This window comes from Notamacropus eugenii, chromosome 2, assembly GCF_028372415.1.
Source record: "Notamacropus eugenii isolate mMacEug1 chromosome 2, mMacEug1.pri_v2, whole genome shotgun sequence".
NCBI lineage: Eukaryota > Metazoa > Chordata > Mammalia > Diprotodontia > Macropodidae > Notamacropus > Notamacropus eugenii.
Genome location: NC_092873.1, coordinates 444,223,758 through 444,242,484, shown reverse-complemented (window position 1 = coordinate 444,242,484; position 18,727 = coordinate 444,223,758). Strand labels below are relative to the sequence as shown.

Below are 18,727 nucleotides of genomic sequence, written 5' to 3'. Positions count from 1 at the left end.
TTTTCCAATGTTTACAGCTTTAATTTCTTTTAATTATCTTATTGCTATGGCTCAACTTTCTAGAACTATATCAGGTAATAATGAAGAGAAATGGCTTCTTTACTTTATTCCTATATTTATTTATGAGAAAAGGTTATAGTGGCATACCATTGTAATGCTGTAGCTATTTGGTTTTAGACACTTTGTTAAAATCATATCTAGAAATAGTCCATGGCAAACTGTTTAGGATATTTAGCATAAATGAATGCTATACTTCAACAAATGTTGATTGCTGGGGATGGAAGCTCAATTCCATGTGGACAGTCTCAGGTGGGTAAAGGTGGGAACTTCTAAATCTTAGAGTTCTCACGAGGCCCCCCAGGAAACGACTGGGAATCGAGGTGAACCGAGCTATCTCGTGTATTTCCGCCTCTTCCCGTGAGAAACGTGATGGGAGAGAGCTCTCCCCGCCCTCGAGATTGTCCCGGATTGGAGCACACCTGTTGTTACCTAACAGGCTCGGTATTGACGTGCAAACTACGCGACGGGAGAGCTTAAGTAGGGTCAGGAAAGCCTGAAAGTTCTCTTGGGCGGAGGGGCCATGTGTGAGGACACAAGGCTCCACTTTTCCTCTCTCCTCTCTCCCCTCCCCCTCTCTCCCCACTTACACTTCTACTTCCAATCTCTTATTGTAAGATCTTTGCCTCCTTGGGAGATTCTTTGCTCCCTCCTAAGGAAGAATTCCCCTGCACTTGTAACCAGAACCCTGAATAAAGCTCAACCCTTGTTTGACTCTGGAACGTCCTTTCTCTCATACGAGCATCCGGCTTGGCCAGCCGAAGACCTCGGGAGGTGAGGTAAGAAGACTCGGGTTGCCCACAGGCCTCTAGGCCTGGCAGTTGATCATTCATTTAAAATAATTACAAAGCATAAAATACTTGAAAGGCAACTTACCAATCCACACAGAAACTATATGACTACCAGTTTTGGCAAGGCAGTTGGGGTTAAGTGACTTGCCCAGGGTCACACAACTAATAAGCGTTGTGTCAGAGTCCAGATTTGAACTCAGTCCTCTTAACTCTAGGATCGGTGCTCTATCCACTGTGACCCCTAGCTGCTCCTATGAAACAATCTTTACAGAAATATAGACCTAAATGAATGAAGAAATATTCATTGCTTACAGGGAGGCAGAACCAATATAATAAATAAAGCAATACAATGCCAAGCCAGTCAAACTATTAAGAGATTACAATGACAGAAAAAATAATAATGAAATTCATCCATAAAAGCAGTTTATTAGTACTGGATCTTCTGGACTTCTTGAAATACAGCTCTGAAACAAAGACTATTTATAAAAAAAGTCCATTGTGTTTTAAAAAGGAGCTATTTGACTACTAGGCCTTTAAGCAGAAATCATTCTGGCTTTCATTGAATGGCCAATAACAGGTCAAGCCCAAGCCTCTATGGCACATTGTTTAGATATTGATGGCTTAGAACAGAGTGTAAATAGCAACTTATCTCTTCTGGCGAGAAACTTAGGGTCTTCCCCACTAAGAGTGATACCTTTGGGATGGTAAATTGAGTCATCTTTTGTCTCAATTCTTGCCTAACCCTTAGTCACTGAACTGTCATGGCCTCAGAGAAACTAAGACTAGGGAAGGACTTCAATTTAAAAAGGAAAAGGTCACCTACTGCTTCCTGGGCCATCACCAGTGGTCTAGACCTTTGTCTTATCATTGGACTCCAATGAGTCTAGAGGGGGCAACTTTGCACAGCTCTGCTTCACTCAAACCCAACTCATGTGCAAGTCAAGATACTGACAAGGTTTGGGGTTGCTGGGGACCCCCAAATACTGACAGTCCGGGTCCTGCTCAAATGAATTCGACTCAAGCCTTCTTAAAAATCAAAGAAAGACAAAGTTTACTAAAGATTTGCCAAACTGGGCTGGCTCTTAAGAAGCCTAAGCATTTGTAATGAGGCAAGATGGAATTTAAATACAGAAAAGACTATAGGAGGGATCTGGGGGGGAGGGGGTGGTCTGGTAGTCTAGGGTGATGGGAGGAGGGGTTTAGGGAGGGTCTTGAGGAGTCAAAAGGATTAGAAACAGCTGGAGGCAATCAGGAGACATCAGACAATGGAGGGCTTGGGTGGGAAGCAGGTGGGGCAATCCAGAGATCTTGATAGGGGAGGTTTGAGAATGAATACAGATCTTGATGGGAGTGGTCAGCAGCCTGGGGAATGGGATTTTGATGGGATCAAGGAGGGGTGGGGAGGGCAACAGAGACCTGAGCACCATGATAATGAAAAGCCCTTGGACTTCCTTAGACTGCCTGAACAAAACGGAAGATTAGATTTGAGTAAGAAAAGCCAGATTAAGTGGGAAGATTCAAGGGGAGCTCAAGAAGGCTCCCAGAGTCTGAACCCCATCAATACCTTTCTCATGATGTCACTGGTCCTCTTCAAGAACAAAGGACAAACAAGTACCAGTTTTCAAGCTATATTACAAATAATAATTTTTCAAACAATTTGGCACTGGTTAAGAAATAGAAAGCTTGACCAGTGAAACAAACTGGGCACATAACATGCATAAACAAATAAATCTAGTAGCCTGGGGTTTGATAAACTAAATATCCCAAATACTAAGGAAAGACCTCACTAAATGACAAAAACTGGACAGTGGTCTGGCAGATACTGAGTAGCACCAAATGGATACATGACAGTATAAAAGGTTACATCATAAACAAAATGGAGACTCAACTAAGAAATTAACTTTTCAGATCTTTGAATAGTGCATGGGTTCATGATTGATCAAAGGGTAGAGAGAATCGCACAAGATTAAGTGGACAATTTTTGATTACATAATTTTAAAAAATTTATGCAACTGAAAATGAAGCTAAGGGTAGAAGATAAATAATTAAGTGGGGGGAATCTTCAAAGTAAGTTTCCTTGATAAAGTTCTCATTTTCCAGACATATAAGGAAGTGATTCAAAGGTACAAGAATAAGAGTCATTTCCCAATTAATAAATAAATGGTGAAAGGATGTGAACAGTTTTCAAGGAAAAAAATCCACGCTATGAAGAATCAAATGAAAAATACTCAAAATCACTAATAATCAGAAAAATGCAAATTTACTAAGATTCTATGTCACACCCAACACGTGGTAGTGAAAATAAAAACTGGGGGGAAAGGGAGTGGGAGGAATGTTGATAGAGCTGTAGGAAAGTGGAAATAGTCATGAGAATTTGAATATATCAGGAAAAAATTTTAGAGAAGATAATGGGGAAGCTAATAAACAGATCTTGACTTTAGTGAGCAGAAGAGTCCAAAAGCTCTGCCAGCAAAGCCAAAAAAGACTGGATGTTGCTTAAAGGTACGTAGCCAAAACTCTGCTAAATGATACAGACTCAGCTTGGGAAACCACTAGCAAGCAAAAAAGGTTCTTTAGCCCTCACATTCAAGTGAGCCATGGATAGGAGTAGTATGGGAATGAATACAGCCAGAAAGCTCATTATCATTGCTCTTCTTTCTTCAATTATAACACCAGATTTAGAGAATGAAAGTGTCTATAACTGCCTGTGAAATAGGGAGAATGTACTTTATCTTAACCACATTCCAAATGTACTGTTAAGTTCACAATAGTATTGTGCTTTGAGAGTAGAGACAAGGTATAATACGCTATTATAAAATCACAAACTATGATTTATTGCTGTGTAATAGCAACTTGACATTACATTCTCTTAACAATATTATATCAAATGAAGTAAAATAACTCATGGTTCTCAGCTGTTATATATCAATTTTCTAATTTTAATATAAAATTCAGACTTTTACAGCTATATACAGAAGTCAAAAAGCTATAAGATTTCACCTCATGTACAGTTAGAAAAAAATTGTTTTCACAGATTTATTAATAAGGAATACCAAGAGTCTCCATCACCATTTGAATAGCTTGCAGAGGATTCACAATTTCTTGCATATTATCTTTTCTCAAAACCCAATCTGGCTTCAATCTGTGAGGAAATGAGAATAAGGTATTAACAAAGAAATATCACCAAAGGTAAAAAAATTCAGATCAAGTTTAAATTCTTACCTTGAAACTACTTTTGTTCTTATAGGTGTTGGTGGAATAAAGAAGTGTCCATTTGTGGGATTCATCTTTTGTTTAGTGATTACCCTTTCAGTATACATTTTATGCTTATGTGCTGTAAAGGTATAGAGTCTACAAATTCGGTTAACAACTTTAGGTCTGCTTCGGATATCCTAAAAAAAGTTTGCAAACAAAAATCAAATTGATTAAAAATTAAATTGCAATAAATTAAATAATATATTCTGCAACATTTTCCACAGGTCATTCAACAGTTAACAAAAAGAGATTTACTTAGCCATAGCATAGAAAGGATATTCAGTAACGATAAGCCTACTTGTTTACATATGGAAAATGTGTCAGGTGAGTAAGGCAAGCTGTGGTAACTCCAATGATCTCAGGATTCTACCTGAAGAGCCTTGATTCTATATTCATAGGCCTTACAGGACCAGGAAGCCAGATAAGTAAGGCTACCAACTACCAAGAAGCCGCATCCAGGGAAGAGCAACTTGAACCTCAGCCCCATGGGACAATCAAATACCACAGACAGAACTGTCATTCTTCAGGTTAAAACTAGCCTAACATATGTTTCAGGAATAACCTGCTTAGATAATGGTCTTACTACTTATAATAAATAAAGTGAAGGGAAGTTCAAAACATGTGCAAGAAATCTTTTACATTGTCTTTGGCTGGAATATAGAATACAAGAAATATTCTATGTTGGCATCATAAGTGGAAAGGTTTTCCAATGTCAAATCAAGAAGTTTTTATTTTATTTTTACAAAACCAGGAGCTACTGGGGATTTTTGAGCAGGTGAGTGATAAGGTCACAGTTTTCCTTTTATTATGCTTATCAGGAATATATCCAAATAGTAGGATAATAAGTCCGTAAGGGCTGTAATGTCATTTTTTCACATCTAAAACCCAAATTTGTAGTGTAATTTCTTACAAAAGACTAGCCACTTAGGAGAGGCTTATTGCATTTTTTTTTTTAATATTCAAAAAAACCCCCACAATCAAACAAACAAACAAAAGACCCCAGGAGACACATGTTAGGGGGGAAAGTGGACAAGACTTACAGAAGCCCGCCTGGAGGTCTTCAACAAAATAGCCAGTAAACAACAAGTCTTGGTGAAAATACTTCCACCTTTGTCTGCAACTTTATCACCAGATTTTTCTCGATATGTTTGCAAAAGTTCCAATAACGTATCTATGCAATTTTCTACCTCGTAAACTGCTGGAGCTGTTTTTTCATACTTGAAGAAAAGTAAAAGGCATTAGGAGTCACATTAGTCAACTTCAGAAATATTTACATTAAGTTGAGTAAAAGTGAACCAAATTATCAGACTTTAAGATAAAAAGTGAAATGCTAAAATATGTGGAAATAATAACTTGTAAGTAAAAAGAACAAGCTTTTAAAGCAAAGAATATTCAGTACTTTTTGAGGGAAATGTTCAAAAAATTAATATTGCCTATGACCAGGAATACTATGTTAGGAAATGTTAGCTTTAATAAGAAAAATATATATAATTTTTATTTATCTATAAGACCATAATACACTTTTAAAAATAAAATATTTTTAATATTTAATATATCTGTCATGTTACGAGTTAACAATTTTCAGGCTTTTTGTGTTGTGGTATTCAGGTCAGCATGCTTTATGAGACATGCATATCTTATTTTTAATACAATTTACAAATACAGTCCTATCCAAAAATGGAAAACACACACACCCTTTGTTTTAAGGTTCTTAAGCAGAGAAATGCTCAAGTTTAGACCAAAACAAGGAAGGATTTTCTAATAACCTTAAGCAAAATTAGTTAGTGATGAAATTTAAGTTCCATTAAAATGTTTTAAGAGGATCTGAGAAAAGTGCCAAAAGGCAAACAAACAAAAGTACCTGTAATTAATAGGTAGATCGCTCAACTTGGAATATTTCACTAACAGAACATAAAATAAAAGTACCTTAGCAACATTAAGTAAAACTTGCACTGCATATGTGATGACTTCCATACAAGGGATGCTCCGGTTGCAACTTAGAATCAAAACAAATATCTTGGCAATTGCTCCACTCTGAGCCATATTTTCACAACAAAGAGGGGACAACCTGGTAACAACCTCTAAAAAGGAAATAGAATACATTGGTATTGAAAATAAAATACAAGAAAATTCACACTAAAAATTACTTAAGTACTGAGATTTTCTAACACTAGACTCTAAAAAAAGACAGACAGCTTGTTTTTATTATAGTAGATTGTGAGACTGGAAGTCAGAAGATAGGGGTTCTAAATTAAATTCAAACAAACTCTATGATTATGCACATATCAATTAAACTCAGCGTACCAGTTCCCACATGTCATAATGGAGACAATATTCCCATTGCTTACTTCATGGAATTACTCTGAAGTATTATGTAAACTTCAGAGTGCTATACAAACGTAAGTATTATAACACTCAAAGTCAAAAGCAGAAGTACTTCCAGTTTAAAAGATCAATTTCCTAAGTACAAGAAGGAAGGAAGGAAACAAGCAATTATTAAGTGCCTGCCAACTATGTGCCAGGCGATATGCTAAGCACTTTACAATATTATTTCATTTGATCCTTACAACAAATCTGGGGTAGATGCTACATAAGATGGGCCAGATTTGTCTAGACAGCACTTTGCTTGGGGAAAAAAAAGACATTATAATGTCAATGAGAAAACTGCATGATACAGAAGCCTCCTATTCACCAGCACAACCCCCCAAAAAAGACTAATTCAGTCTTAGGCTTCACTAGAGCAGGGAAGGGATAATGGTACTGTACTCCATCCTGTTCAGACCACATCCTGGAGATCTGCATTCACTCCCAGACATTGTTGTAAAAGCAAGATTAAAAATATCCAAAAGAAAACAACCAGAATATTTACATAAAGGACTTTAAGTTCATGAGAACTGGATGAAGAAATTAGGAATGGTTTAATCTAGAGAAGATGGCAGTAAATGACAGCTGACATCCAGTACTTGAAGAGCTGTCATGTGGAAAAAGGGATTCAAAATGTTCTGCTTGGCCACAGAGGGCTAAACTAAGAAATACGGATGAGAGGCAAATCTTATTTTAATCTAAGGAAAAACTTCCTATCAGTTAGATTTATGTAGAAACAGATTGGGCTACCTGAAGTGGTAGGTTCCTTCTCACTGGAGGTGCTGTTCCTCTAGCAAAGGCTATAAGACTACTTGTCAGCCAGTCAGGTTTTCATAGATTAAATGAGATAATATTTGTAAAGCACTTAGCCCAGCACATAGCAGATGCTTTATAAATGTTAGTAATGATGATGATGGTTATAATAAAGATGGTTGAATGGAATCCCTTATTCAGAAAGCAGTTGGATTATATTGTTTCTGAGGTGCCTCTCAACTCTGAAATTCTGCAACCATTTCTAAAGAGGAGAAAATGGCTACTTATCCATAACAAACATCATTATAATGCATTATCTATTACAAAAACAGAAATGATAATTAACCTAGATGCTTTAAGGCTTCAAGAATGTATGACAGATGTTTATATTTTAAAAGGTAATTAATTGCCAGTGCAGTTCTTTTATACAGTTTATTTTCTTCTCGGCTCTTTCTATTTACTTCTTGCAGGCTTAGTCGGATGGCTTTAATCTCTGAAAAGTCGTTTTTCTTCCTCCAAGAATATCCCCTCCATAATGCCTTAAAGAGATTTGAAGTGGGGGGGGAAAGATTAATATTATCAAATTGTTTTTCTCAAGTTAAAAGTTTACATCTGAGTACTTACTCACAAAAAGGAAATAAAGTGAATCTGGAAAACGCTTGTCAATTCACCCTCATACTGAGATCTCAATTCAGTCTACAGTCAGTATTAAAATTATGTTGCTAAAAAATAATCCATTTAATAATACTGTCTTTTGGAAATGAGAAGTCCAATTACTCTAAAGGCTAGGGGTCACTTTGTGAGAGTATAATTCAAGAATGTTGCCAAGCACAGTAGCACAATACCGGGAAGCTGAGGCTAGAAGGTTTCTTACGCTCAGAATTCTGAGCTGAAACGCACTACTCTGACTGGAGGTCAACCTTAAATTTGAAATTAATATGATGACTCTCTGGGAATGGGGAATCACTAGGCTGCAACCCTAAAGAAGGGAGGATAGGGCCAGGCAGAAACAGAGCAGGTCAAAACTCCTGATCTGTTCAGTAATTGAATCAGGCCTCTGAGAGGCTGTATCGTCCAGGCAATATTCATGACACGAAGGGCAACTATAAATATGCTGGCATAGTTCTGAACCAAAAAGTATAACAGACTCTCCATATAAAAGGCAGAAGAAAAAACATTTATTCAGACACCAGAAAGCCAAATCCCAAACCCAGAAAGCCAAATCCATCATGGTAACCAAGAAGTCAATACTCATTATCACTGCAGGGAAAACAGCCATTCCCAAGCCACACCCAGCTGCTGGGGCCTTTCCACAAACACTCAGGAACCTAGCTGGACCTGCCTGTCTGTGTCCTCTCATCCCTCAACCCTAACTGCTTTCACTAATTTCCTCTCAGTTCTGCCCCACCCTTCCATTCCACCTTTCATCAAGCTTCTCCCATCACATGTGACTTAGGCTTCCATGTGATTTAAGCAGGTCACACAGGTCTATTAATGAATGCGAAAGATCTTCCCATTTAAATGACCATTACAGAGGGACTCACACTTCCAGGATAGAAGAGATAAGGAAGATACACTAGACACACTCTTAAAAATAAATAAAACTCAACTAAACTAAATTTTAAAATATCTAATGCTTTTAGAAATTCATTTGTTCATTTAATTTCCTAAGTGCTGCCTACCACCCATTTAGAGGTATGGAAATAAGATTTTCATTTTTCACAAAACTGTTTAATCTTTTAATTGTGTTATTTTGATGCATGTTTTTAAAGTTTTAGAGGTAATAAAGAAATCTGAAGCATTTTCAACTAAAAAAACAAAATCTGCAGTTACCTGAATTTTAGCAATTCCATTTTTAAGTTTTTCTTCTCGTCTACGGAAGAGGAAATTACGTGCTGCTCTCTGAATAACTGTTGCAGCTCTATTTCTTCTCTTACAATACTCTTGAGTTGCCTCCTGCCCTTTTATGATATTCTGACAATTTTCAATATGTATCTTCTGTTGTACTCTTACTTGGAAGCATCTCTGTTTTGCATACTAAAAAACAAAATTTTGAACACACACAGTACATGAACATATATATATGAACACACACATACATGAATCTAAACATCATTAAGAGTTACCTGCTTCCCAAATGATCCTAATCATTACATTCATAGAGAAAATTTAAAGATTTTGTCTCAGCATCAGCCTTTCGAAATATTTAAATGTTGACTGACTTTAAGAGAAAAACTAAACAAATTAATAGTTTCTCTTTTACATCAAAACCAACATGGATATAAATGACTGAATTGATATTCTTCCTACTTCCCTTCAATGCTACATGAAGCTTATATTCTTTCTGAATTTTAAAAGCAGAAATGATAGTATGCTTAGCTGAAAAGCAAAGTATCCTATTTAGGGCTTTCTACTCTAAAATCTAGAAAAGAAAAAATATTAATATATTTTGAAAATTAATTCATATTTGGTTTTTTATTTTCCATACCCCTTCAACCTGGAATCAGTTATGCCAAAATAACAAATCACAATTGGTTTGGAGATTAAATAAAATTAATCACTTGGTTCAGAAATTTAATTTACATGCAAGAATGGGGAAAAAAAGCATTAGTCTAATAAGATCTTAATACACTGGCTGTGAAATATTTCTGGTAGTATGCTCACATGTAACAGAATACCACTTCTAAGAATTTTAATATGAATATACAGCACTTAATTTTAAAAATTCTAATGGAATAGTATCGATCTTTTAAGCCCTTATGAACAGTTCAATATTCTGGTTATACCATATGCTGCCCTGTAGTCTTGTAGGATCCTATGATTTTTTCCCCCTTAGTCTGAAATGAAAATGGCTTCTAACTAATATTTTCTCAAGTAATTATTTCTTTCCCCAGGAAGTGTTTCACAAATTGAAGGTCAAAGTTATTTTTACAAAGAATGAAAGCAAATGTCACAGGGTCTAAATAAGCAGAATTCTAATTAGCTGTTTGTTGTTAATAGGGACTGCCCAACAAAAAGTTACATAAATGGCATGTACCCATTTTGTTGGTTTCCTTTTTGAGTGTTAAAACTTGCTGCAACAGTAAGAGGTGTGTGTGTGTGTGTGTGCGTGTGTGTCTGTGTCTGTGTTTAAGACTACTCTGAGTGATATGGGGGAAAGTGAATGAATTCAAATTGATGTTTGTGACAGTTAGAGATGTATTAAATAATTCAGCATTTCCCAGAAATTATTTTATATCAGTGGGATATTTTATTTTAAAATACTTACCTTCTTCCTCACTAACCAACCACGAACAAGAGCCTGTAACATGATGATAGCTTTTTTCATTCTTATGTATTTTATTCTTTCACATTTTCCAGCCTTTCTAGCTCGAAAATGTCTTTGTAGGACCACAGAGGCAGTTCTCAGTTGAATAAAATTCTGTCTTCTTTTATAGCCTCGATAAACTGACTGGACCAAACAAGCTGCTTTGTGTCTCTACAATTAGGCAAATAATGACATTAGCAGGCAGATGTCAGTATAAATGAAGACTTTCAACCTCAATAAGTTATTAAAATTAAAAGTGCAAAAAATAAAATGATTTAGGGAAATCTTAGAGCTGTGACTTAAGAGTAACATTTATTTTTATCTATGGAAAAGTAACAGCACTTTCGCTTTCAACCATGCCTACAGTCAAAAACTAAGATTGTTTCAGAATCAAGTTTATGACAACTGAATCACAGGGTGATCAGGCACTCAACTATTCTTTCTCTCATCATCCTTATACTAATAAAAGGAAGGGGTTTGAGAGGAAAGTAGAGGGAATAAGCTTAAAACCTTTATGAAAAAATATTGAATAGGACTGCCAAAAACAAAAGATTAGAATGGCCTACAAACAGCTATGAGAAACTAATTCTGATCACATTACGCTGCGCACTGCTCAGTTTTCCAGTACCTCAGATTCTTCCTGATCAAATATGAAAATACAGATAAAATTCTAGAAATCAAGTCAATTTTTGCCCCAATGTGTTAATTTTTTTAAAATTTAGTTGTACAAAGTGAACATTACAAGAATATCTTCTCAAGAAATTACAAAAATGACAGAACAACATGATGATACTAGTTTAGGAAGTTACTATCCTTATAGGATTGCAACTTTGTTTTATTAATTATTACTTAAAATAAGTAGAACAGCACCTTTTAATTCTTCCAACTAATTCACTTTTGAAGCATTATACTTTGAAAGGGGAGAAATTACTTGGGTATTTGTGAAAAATGCAACATAAAAAGAAACAATTTTTTTAAAGTCTAAAAACCAAATAATTTGATCATGAAATAATCAGACAATTGACTATGGAGAGAAATATTTTTGCTATATTTTATAATGGTATTTTACTCACATACCTTTAGCATCTAACCTATACACATCTGATCTATTATTTGCTTTTCTAAAACAAATGCAGACTGATTCTAAAAATAACTTCAACTTTAGGTTCTAATGAGCCATTTCTGAATTTTAGATACGTATACATAACACCAGCATGTCTCTCAAGACAACTATATTTATATACCTAGTGGTTCAATTTTAAATTGAACTTCAGATGTGTGAAAATTAAAGCACAGACTTGAGTTTAACACTTACTTTTATCATCTGATTTCTAACACAGCCTCCTCTATAAGCTGACTGGATTTTGATTGTAGCTTCTCTCATACGTAGAAAGTGTTCACGAGCCTTCTTTGCAACAACAGTAGCTCTCCACCTTCTCTGAATAGTAATTGTTGACAGTCTAATGTTCAAAAACCTAAAATAAGTCACAGTGACTATTAAATTCCTTCTCCTCAAACCGAACTTCAGCCATTTGGTTAGTATTTGCTAATAAGGGCCTGCTTTATGGACAGCACTGTATGACTACAAGGGATTTAAAAAGGAGAAAATATGATCTCTTAACAAGGAGCCTACAATGGAGTGAGGCAGAGTAGGCAAATACAAAGAAGGAACTAGAGAATAAAAGAAAATTAAAACTAACATGGTACCTAAATTATACAGAGTGCTGAGAGGAGTAAAGATCAAGAGAATAACAGCTTAAGGAAGGTTAATAGGGGGAAGCTTTTACAGAAGATAAATCTTGAACCAAATCTTAGAGGATGATTCAATGAACCAGAGAAAAAGAAAGCAAGAATACTTCAGGTAAGGAGCATTACAGATTTCTGACATTAATGATCTAATAAAACAGTATACAAGAAATAAGACTGGCAGCTACAGATAGATTGGACTGAATGAAGCAAGGAGTGCTGACAGGTGGGGAGACCACCAAAAAAACTGCTGTAGTTTTCCAATCCAGGAATCCCATGAGGGATTGGACAAAGCAAGTAGCTAAAGAAATTAGGAAGTAAAGATCAAAGATGTGGGAAATATTTTACATGAAATCTAGAAAGTGAAGGAAGTCACGAATAATTCTGAGATTATAGGTGTGGTGGTATAGGTGGGGAAAGACTACTAGTTTGGAAAAGAAGATACAAATCTGACATAAGTATTGGCAGGAAATCTAGTAAACATAAGCTATGGGTAGCTAGAGACTAGAATGAGTGTATGGGGTGTTCAAAGAGGCCTAGCACCTCTGGTATGAGGGCTTGCTGAGCCCTCTGCAGAGCTGCACATCCATCTTTACCCAAATTTCACCTGTGACTCCAAGAAGCTGTAGCATACATAGTGATCACACCCCAGTAAACCATCTAAGCAGACAGGCTAAACCAGGGTGAGGGTCACCAACAGGCCTTAAACTTGTTGGTGAGTTAAAAGGATGTCTACCCTAAGCGCATGAACCCTTTCCCCAGCTGAATGGCTGAATAAGTACAATTTGTTTCAACAGCCATGAAGGCAGCTGAAGCAGCTGTGGAGCATGACGACTATAGCTAGGCATTAACAGTCATCTGGACTTCTGTCCTGTACCTGGACTTGGATGACTCAGGAAGAGAGAATGAGATTGAGAAATTTGGTGCAACTTTGTCTCACTGAAATCTAATTCATATATAAGACAAGACAACATCCCATGTTATCATTGATCCTCCTCAAAAATGAGGGATGAACAACAATAAGAAAAAGGTGGAGAGATCAGAACTAGAAATGTATGTGGTAACTTGTTTTCATAGAAGTGATAGGAGAAACTTAGAGAAGATCAGCTACCAATATGGTAAACAAGAAAAAAATGAGGTCCAAACAACTACGAGGGGGTTTTCACTTAGGTACAAAGAAAAATTTCCTTCTGTGGAAGCTTTTGGAAACTGGAGGCATGATTATTTTTCTGAGATGCTTTAAATGAGGTAGCATCACAGAGTGTGAAGAATAGACAAAATGATATTTTAGGAGGGCAGCCAAATCAGTTGATTTAATCTATGAACACACACACACACACACACACACACACACACACTTCAAATTTGGCTTTTGAATCAAAAGATAATGTTTGTACCTGTCAAATGTTTTTTGCATTTTTCAAAAAAAGGATATCTAATGGTTATTGTTCATTTATCACTTTTAGTATAGTGCCTGGCACATAGAAGGCACTTAGTAAATATTTATTGAATTGAATGAAAACTTTTTAAAAAAGAGTCGATAAACTCATTAGGGGAACAGCAGAAGAGGTCCAAAGGATATGCTAATTTAGCAATTTTATGAAACTAATTCTTACTTGTAAAGAATATAGCAATCAATGAAGAAGCATGAATCCAGTGCCTACTATTTTCTAGGCAATGGGGATACAAAGAATGAAATAATCCCTACTTGTAAGGATTGATAGTGTATACAGAATAAATATGGAGAATAAATGGAAAGAAGCCAGGAAAGGTTTCATGTAGAAAATGATATTTAAACTTCATCTTGAAGGGAAAGAAGGACTGTATGAGTAGAGGAACAAGTGTATTTGTAAGAGTGGGGATGGCTGACGCAAAGGCCTAGAGATAGAAAATAGGATGCCATGTGTGAGGAACAAAGAGAAAGCCAGTTTCGCTGAATCTCAGGAGTACATTAAGGTAAATTATATACATATATATATAGACAGAGAGAGAGAGATAAAGAGAGAGAGAAAGAGAGAGAGAGAGAGAGAGAGAGAGAGAGAGAGAGAGAGAGAGAGAGAGAGAGAGAGAGAATCAATAAACATTTATTAAGCACTGGGTATACAAAAGGAGGCAAAAGATTGCCCCCATCCTCAACAGGCTGACACTAACAGGAGAGACTACCTATCTTACCATTTGAAACCTTGCCCAAGCTTTATATCCCAATTCAAGTGCAACCTCACCCATGAAGTATTTTCTAAGCTTCATCTAAATTATATACCACCTCCCCAACCCTTCAAGTCTAATAACTACAAGTCTCTGAACATAGAGGGTATTTTGATAGTTGCTTGCTGAATTTTACAGAACTTTTTTTGCAATGAAAAAAGTGCTATCATGAAGCAAAAGTGATCATATTTTACTCTGAGAGAAAAAAAATCTGGCATAGGAATGGTGAAATATGAAGCATAAACAGCAATGTAAAAGAGGCCAAAAGAATATCAATTATTATCTTAAATATTCTCATCTAAACATATACATCCTCACATATGAATGAGTAATGATACTTTACCAGATCCTCTGTAATTTAGTATAGAGGAAATTTTGAATGATATGAACAGCTTTTTTTATAGCAAGATATTCTTTGTGAGCTTTGTAGCATCTGAAACAGGCTTGGATTTTTTGGGCAGCTCTCACTTTACATAAAAATTGTCTGGCTTTATATCTCCTCCATACAGCCTATTAAAAAAAATAGAATATATGATCAATTTATCAATTCATTTTATGTAAAAAAAAAGTATGATACACAGATAACAATAACCCAAATAAATCATCTGTATAAATACATGAGACACAGAACTGTCACCTATCCCACTTTTATCTGAACTGGAATTCCCATTAGAACATCCTAACAAATGGTCAGTCAGACCCTGCTTGAAGACCCCCCTGTGACAGGGAGAACTCGTTACTTTCTGAAACAGACCATTCTACTCTTGGATACACTAATTATGAGGAAATTTTCCTTATGTGAAATTGAAATTCACTTGTGTACCTTCTACCCACACTTCATGGCTTTGCTTTCTGAAGCTAACAAAAAAAGTATTCCACATGACAGTTATTCAAATACTTGAACACAACTACCTGTCATTTCTCCAAATGAGGCGTTTCCAGTTTTTTTTCAGCCAATATAGTATGGTTTCCAGAGCTCTTACATCATAGTTTCTCTTCTTAAGTTTGCCAATATCCCTTCTAAAATATGGTGCCCAGAACTCAAGGCAATGTTCCAAACACATGTAGAATTGAGTAATGATAACCACATTTGTACAACGCATTTGGAAAGTTTACGAATTGCTTTGTATAGATCATCAGAGAGGTTCAGCAACAGAGACAGCATGTTAGAGGTAGAAGTTATACCCACATCTTCCTGCTCCCAAGGCCCTTTCACTATAACTACATGAGGTCTAGGGAACTATTGCTTTCTTCTGACGAAAGAGGCAGCAAGTAGTGCCACAGAGAGAGCACTGGGCCTGGAATCAGAAGACTTGAGTTCAAATACTGCCTCAGATGCTTACCTGAGATGTGACCCTGAGCAAATCACATCACCTGTCTGCCTCAGTTTTCTCAACTGTAAAATGGGGTAATAATGGCACCTACCTCCCAAAGCTGTTTTAAGGATCAAATGAAATAATAATAGTAAAGCACTTAGAAAAATGCCTGGCACATAATAGTTTAATAAATGCTTATTCGCTCCCTTCCTCCACTCTGCTTCTCAATCTGACCACTGATTCAACAAGCATTTATTAAGAATATACTACGTGTCAGCCACTAGGGATACAAAAACAAAAATGATAATCTATTGCTTTGAAAAATTTAAATTCTGGTGAAAGAAAACAATAGAAAACAACACATGTACAGATGAGTAACTACAAAATATGTAACAATAACAATAGCTGACACAGTGCTTTTAAGGTTTTCAAAGCACTTTACACATTCACACATTCATCTCATTCTCACAACAAGCCTGAGAGATAAACCCTACCTACTAAGATCCCTATTTAACATAAGAAAGCCAAGACCGAGTGAGATTAAGTGACTTACCCAGAGTCATACAGTTATGAAATGTCTGAGACAGAATTCAAACTCAAGTATTCCAGACTCCAAGCCTAGAGTCCCACTCCCTGTACCAGCAGCTGACTCCAAGTCAATATAGAGTAAATAATGGGGGCAAAGACACCGGAGTGTCACCGGAGTGGGGAGGTGGGGATAAGGATGGACAATGCATAGATGGTCTTTAAAAAGATCTAAGGAAGAGTAGTACAGGAACCAGAATGTTGTAAAGAGGGAAAAGCAATGAAGGTCAGTTTGGCTATTACAGAACTTGTGAAAGGGAGTGGTAATATGGATAAGTCTGGAAAAGGATTGTGAAGGACTTCAATACCAAATAGAGGAGTTTGTATTTTATTCTAAAGGCAAGAAGGAGTTATTCGGGCATCTTAAGCAGGCAAGTGACAATACAATCTGTGCTTTATCACTCTGGTAGAGATGTTACGGATGGAGGGGAGAGAATGAATGCAGAGACACAAATTAGGAAAATACTACAACGGTACTGGCAAGAGGTTGGCCGTTTTGTGAGTGGAGAGAAGGGAGGAAGATACAAGGGAGAAAATAAAGGATATAAGGGAGAAAGGATAAAGGAGAGTTAAGGATAACTCAAACCTTTGTGATTCAAAGAATAGTGCCCTCAATAGAAATATGAAAGTTAGGAAGAGAGGAAAAAAATAAGAATTCTATTTTAGATATGTTGGGAAGGTGAAGATGAAAACCATTTATTAAGAGCCAACTATGTGCCAAATACTATGCAAAGCACTTTAAAAATATTTTCTCATTTAATCCTCAAAATAAACCTATTATTATCATCCCCATTTTACAACTGAGGAAACTGAGGCATGAAGAGATAAAATAACTTGCCCAGGATTCTACAGCTAATAAGTGTCTAGCTGGATTTGAACTCGTGTCTGCCCAATTCCAAGCCCAACGTTCTAACCACTGTTACCTGACTGAGCCCAGAGCTGTTGAAATTGATTCTATTAATACAAGTTATGATTGCATTAGTTTTTTTTTTTTATTGTCATGAGACATTCTGACTTACGAATTTGCAATCTACCAAAATGCAAGGTAGTTTTTCAGATAAAACTGAGGTCTAGTTATGTCTTACCTACCTTGGGCCTAAAGTTTGATGTTTTGTTTTTGCTAAAGATTAAGTCCATTTCTCTAACCTGCAGAAAGAGTTTTATATGCAGATTCTATAACCCTATATTAACTGTTCTTCCCAGCTTTGTGACGTCTATAAATCCCACCCATATTTAAATAGATCTGAGATGTTGTCAGTTTGGGAGTTCACTCTAGTGCTGAAGATCATAAACTATATGTGCTTGCTTATTCATGTCTCCCAAAAGTTACTGCAGTTGGGAGGGGAAAGGAGGAAGTACAACCCAACTGGAGGCCTTCCTCACTTTTTCCTGATATAAGGAGGATATTTCCAGTTTTTCACAAATCATCCCTCTTTCTTGTCACATGACTTGGCTACCTTCTCTTCCTGATATCCAATTTCTGGCTGACATCCTCATTCCTGCTATCAGTGCCTTCATTTAAATAACTGATAAGAACCTTTGATAAAACACTTGGGTCATTCTCAAGAAGGCCATATGAGAGTTTCAATCTAAATATTCCACAAAAATGTCATCCAATCAGATATTTATTCAGGGTAAGAAGAATATAAAATACATTTAGAAGGGTTGATGAGCTCTCAGTCATTGATACTCTAGCATAACTTAACTTAATGAGAAATGGTAGTATTTGGGAGCCAAAGTATTATCATAAAAAGAGAATTGGACTGGGGTCAGGGAACCTAGGTTGTAGGTGTTTTAACCCTAACTCCTCTGCCTCTTGGCCCAACTTTCAATAACTTGCTATGTGACCTTGAGACAAGTCTCTCTGGACCTCTATTTTCTCATAAATAAAGCAAGGGAACAGAATTCGATGGTGTCTAAGGCATAATTACCCTCTAGCTCTAATTCATGATTCTATGACTTCTTTCTTCCTAATATTTGGCAGGGATAATATGTATTGTAGGAATGATAATTTTGATTAATTAGGGGTAGAGAAGTCATCTTGAAAGCTGGAACATTTTTAAGCATAAGAAGCATCTACCTAATCCTGTATGCCAAAATAGAACTATTGTACTTAATCAAAGGTTTTGTTAAATTGAAATACAATTTGAGTTTATTTGGATTATAGGCTCTTGGTTTGGAAGGAAAAAATGACCCATATGTCCAAAAATATTTATAACAATTCATTTCATGGTAGACAAAATTGGAAATTAAAGGGGTCCACAGCTATTGAGGAATGGCTAAACAATTTATAGTATATAGCTGCAACGTAGTATTGAGACATAAGAAATGATGAAATGGACTGTTTC

At 36.1% G+C, this 18,727-nt stretch overlaps 1 protein-coding gene across 2 annotated transcripts in view; it reads right to left on the bottom strand.

The window, feature by feature from the left end:
• The window catches only part of ASPM (assembly factor for spindle microtubules), a 68,123-nt gene continuing 49,396 nt past the window's right edge, over positions 1-18,727 (bottom strand). For both annotated transcript variants that reach the window (XM_072648311.1, XM_072648312.1), the window contains 9 exons: positions 14,822-14,988; positions 11,843-12,002; positions 10,489-10,698; positions 9,054-9,257; positions 7,567-7,759; positions 6,030-6,184; positions 5,144-5,320; positions 4,071-4,240; positions 1-3,990 (listed from right to left, as the gene is read on the bottom strand). In XM_072648311.1, the coding sequence (XP_072504412.1) occupies positions 3,888-3,990; positions 4,071-4,240; positions 5,144-5,320; positions 6,030-6,184; positions 7,567-7,759; positions 9,054-9,257; positions 10,489-10,698; positions 11,843-12,002; positions 14,822-14,988 (1,539 nt within the window). In that variant the 3' untranslated portion in view covers positions 1-3,887. The remainder of the gene's footprint in view (positions 3,991-4,070; positions 4,241-5,143; positions 5,321-6,029; positions 6,185-7,566; positions 7,760-9,053; positions 9,258-10,488; positions 10,699-11,842; positions 12,003-14,821; positions 14,989-18,727) is intronic.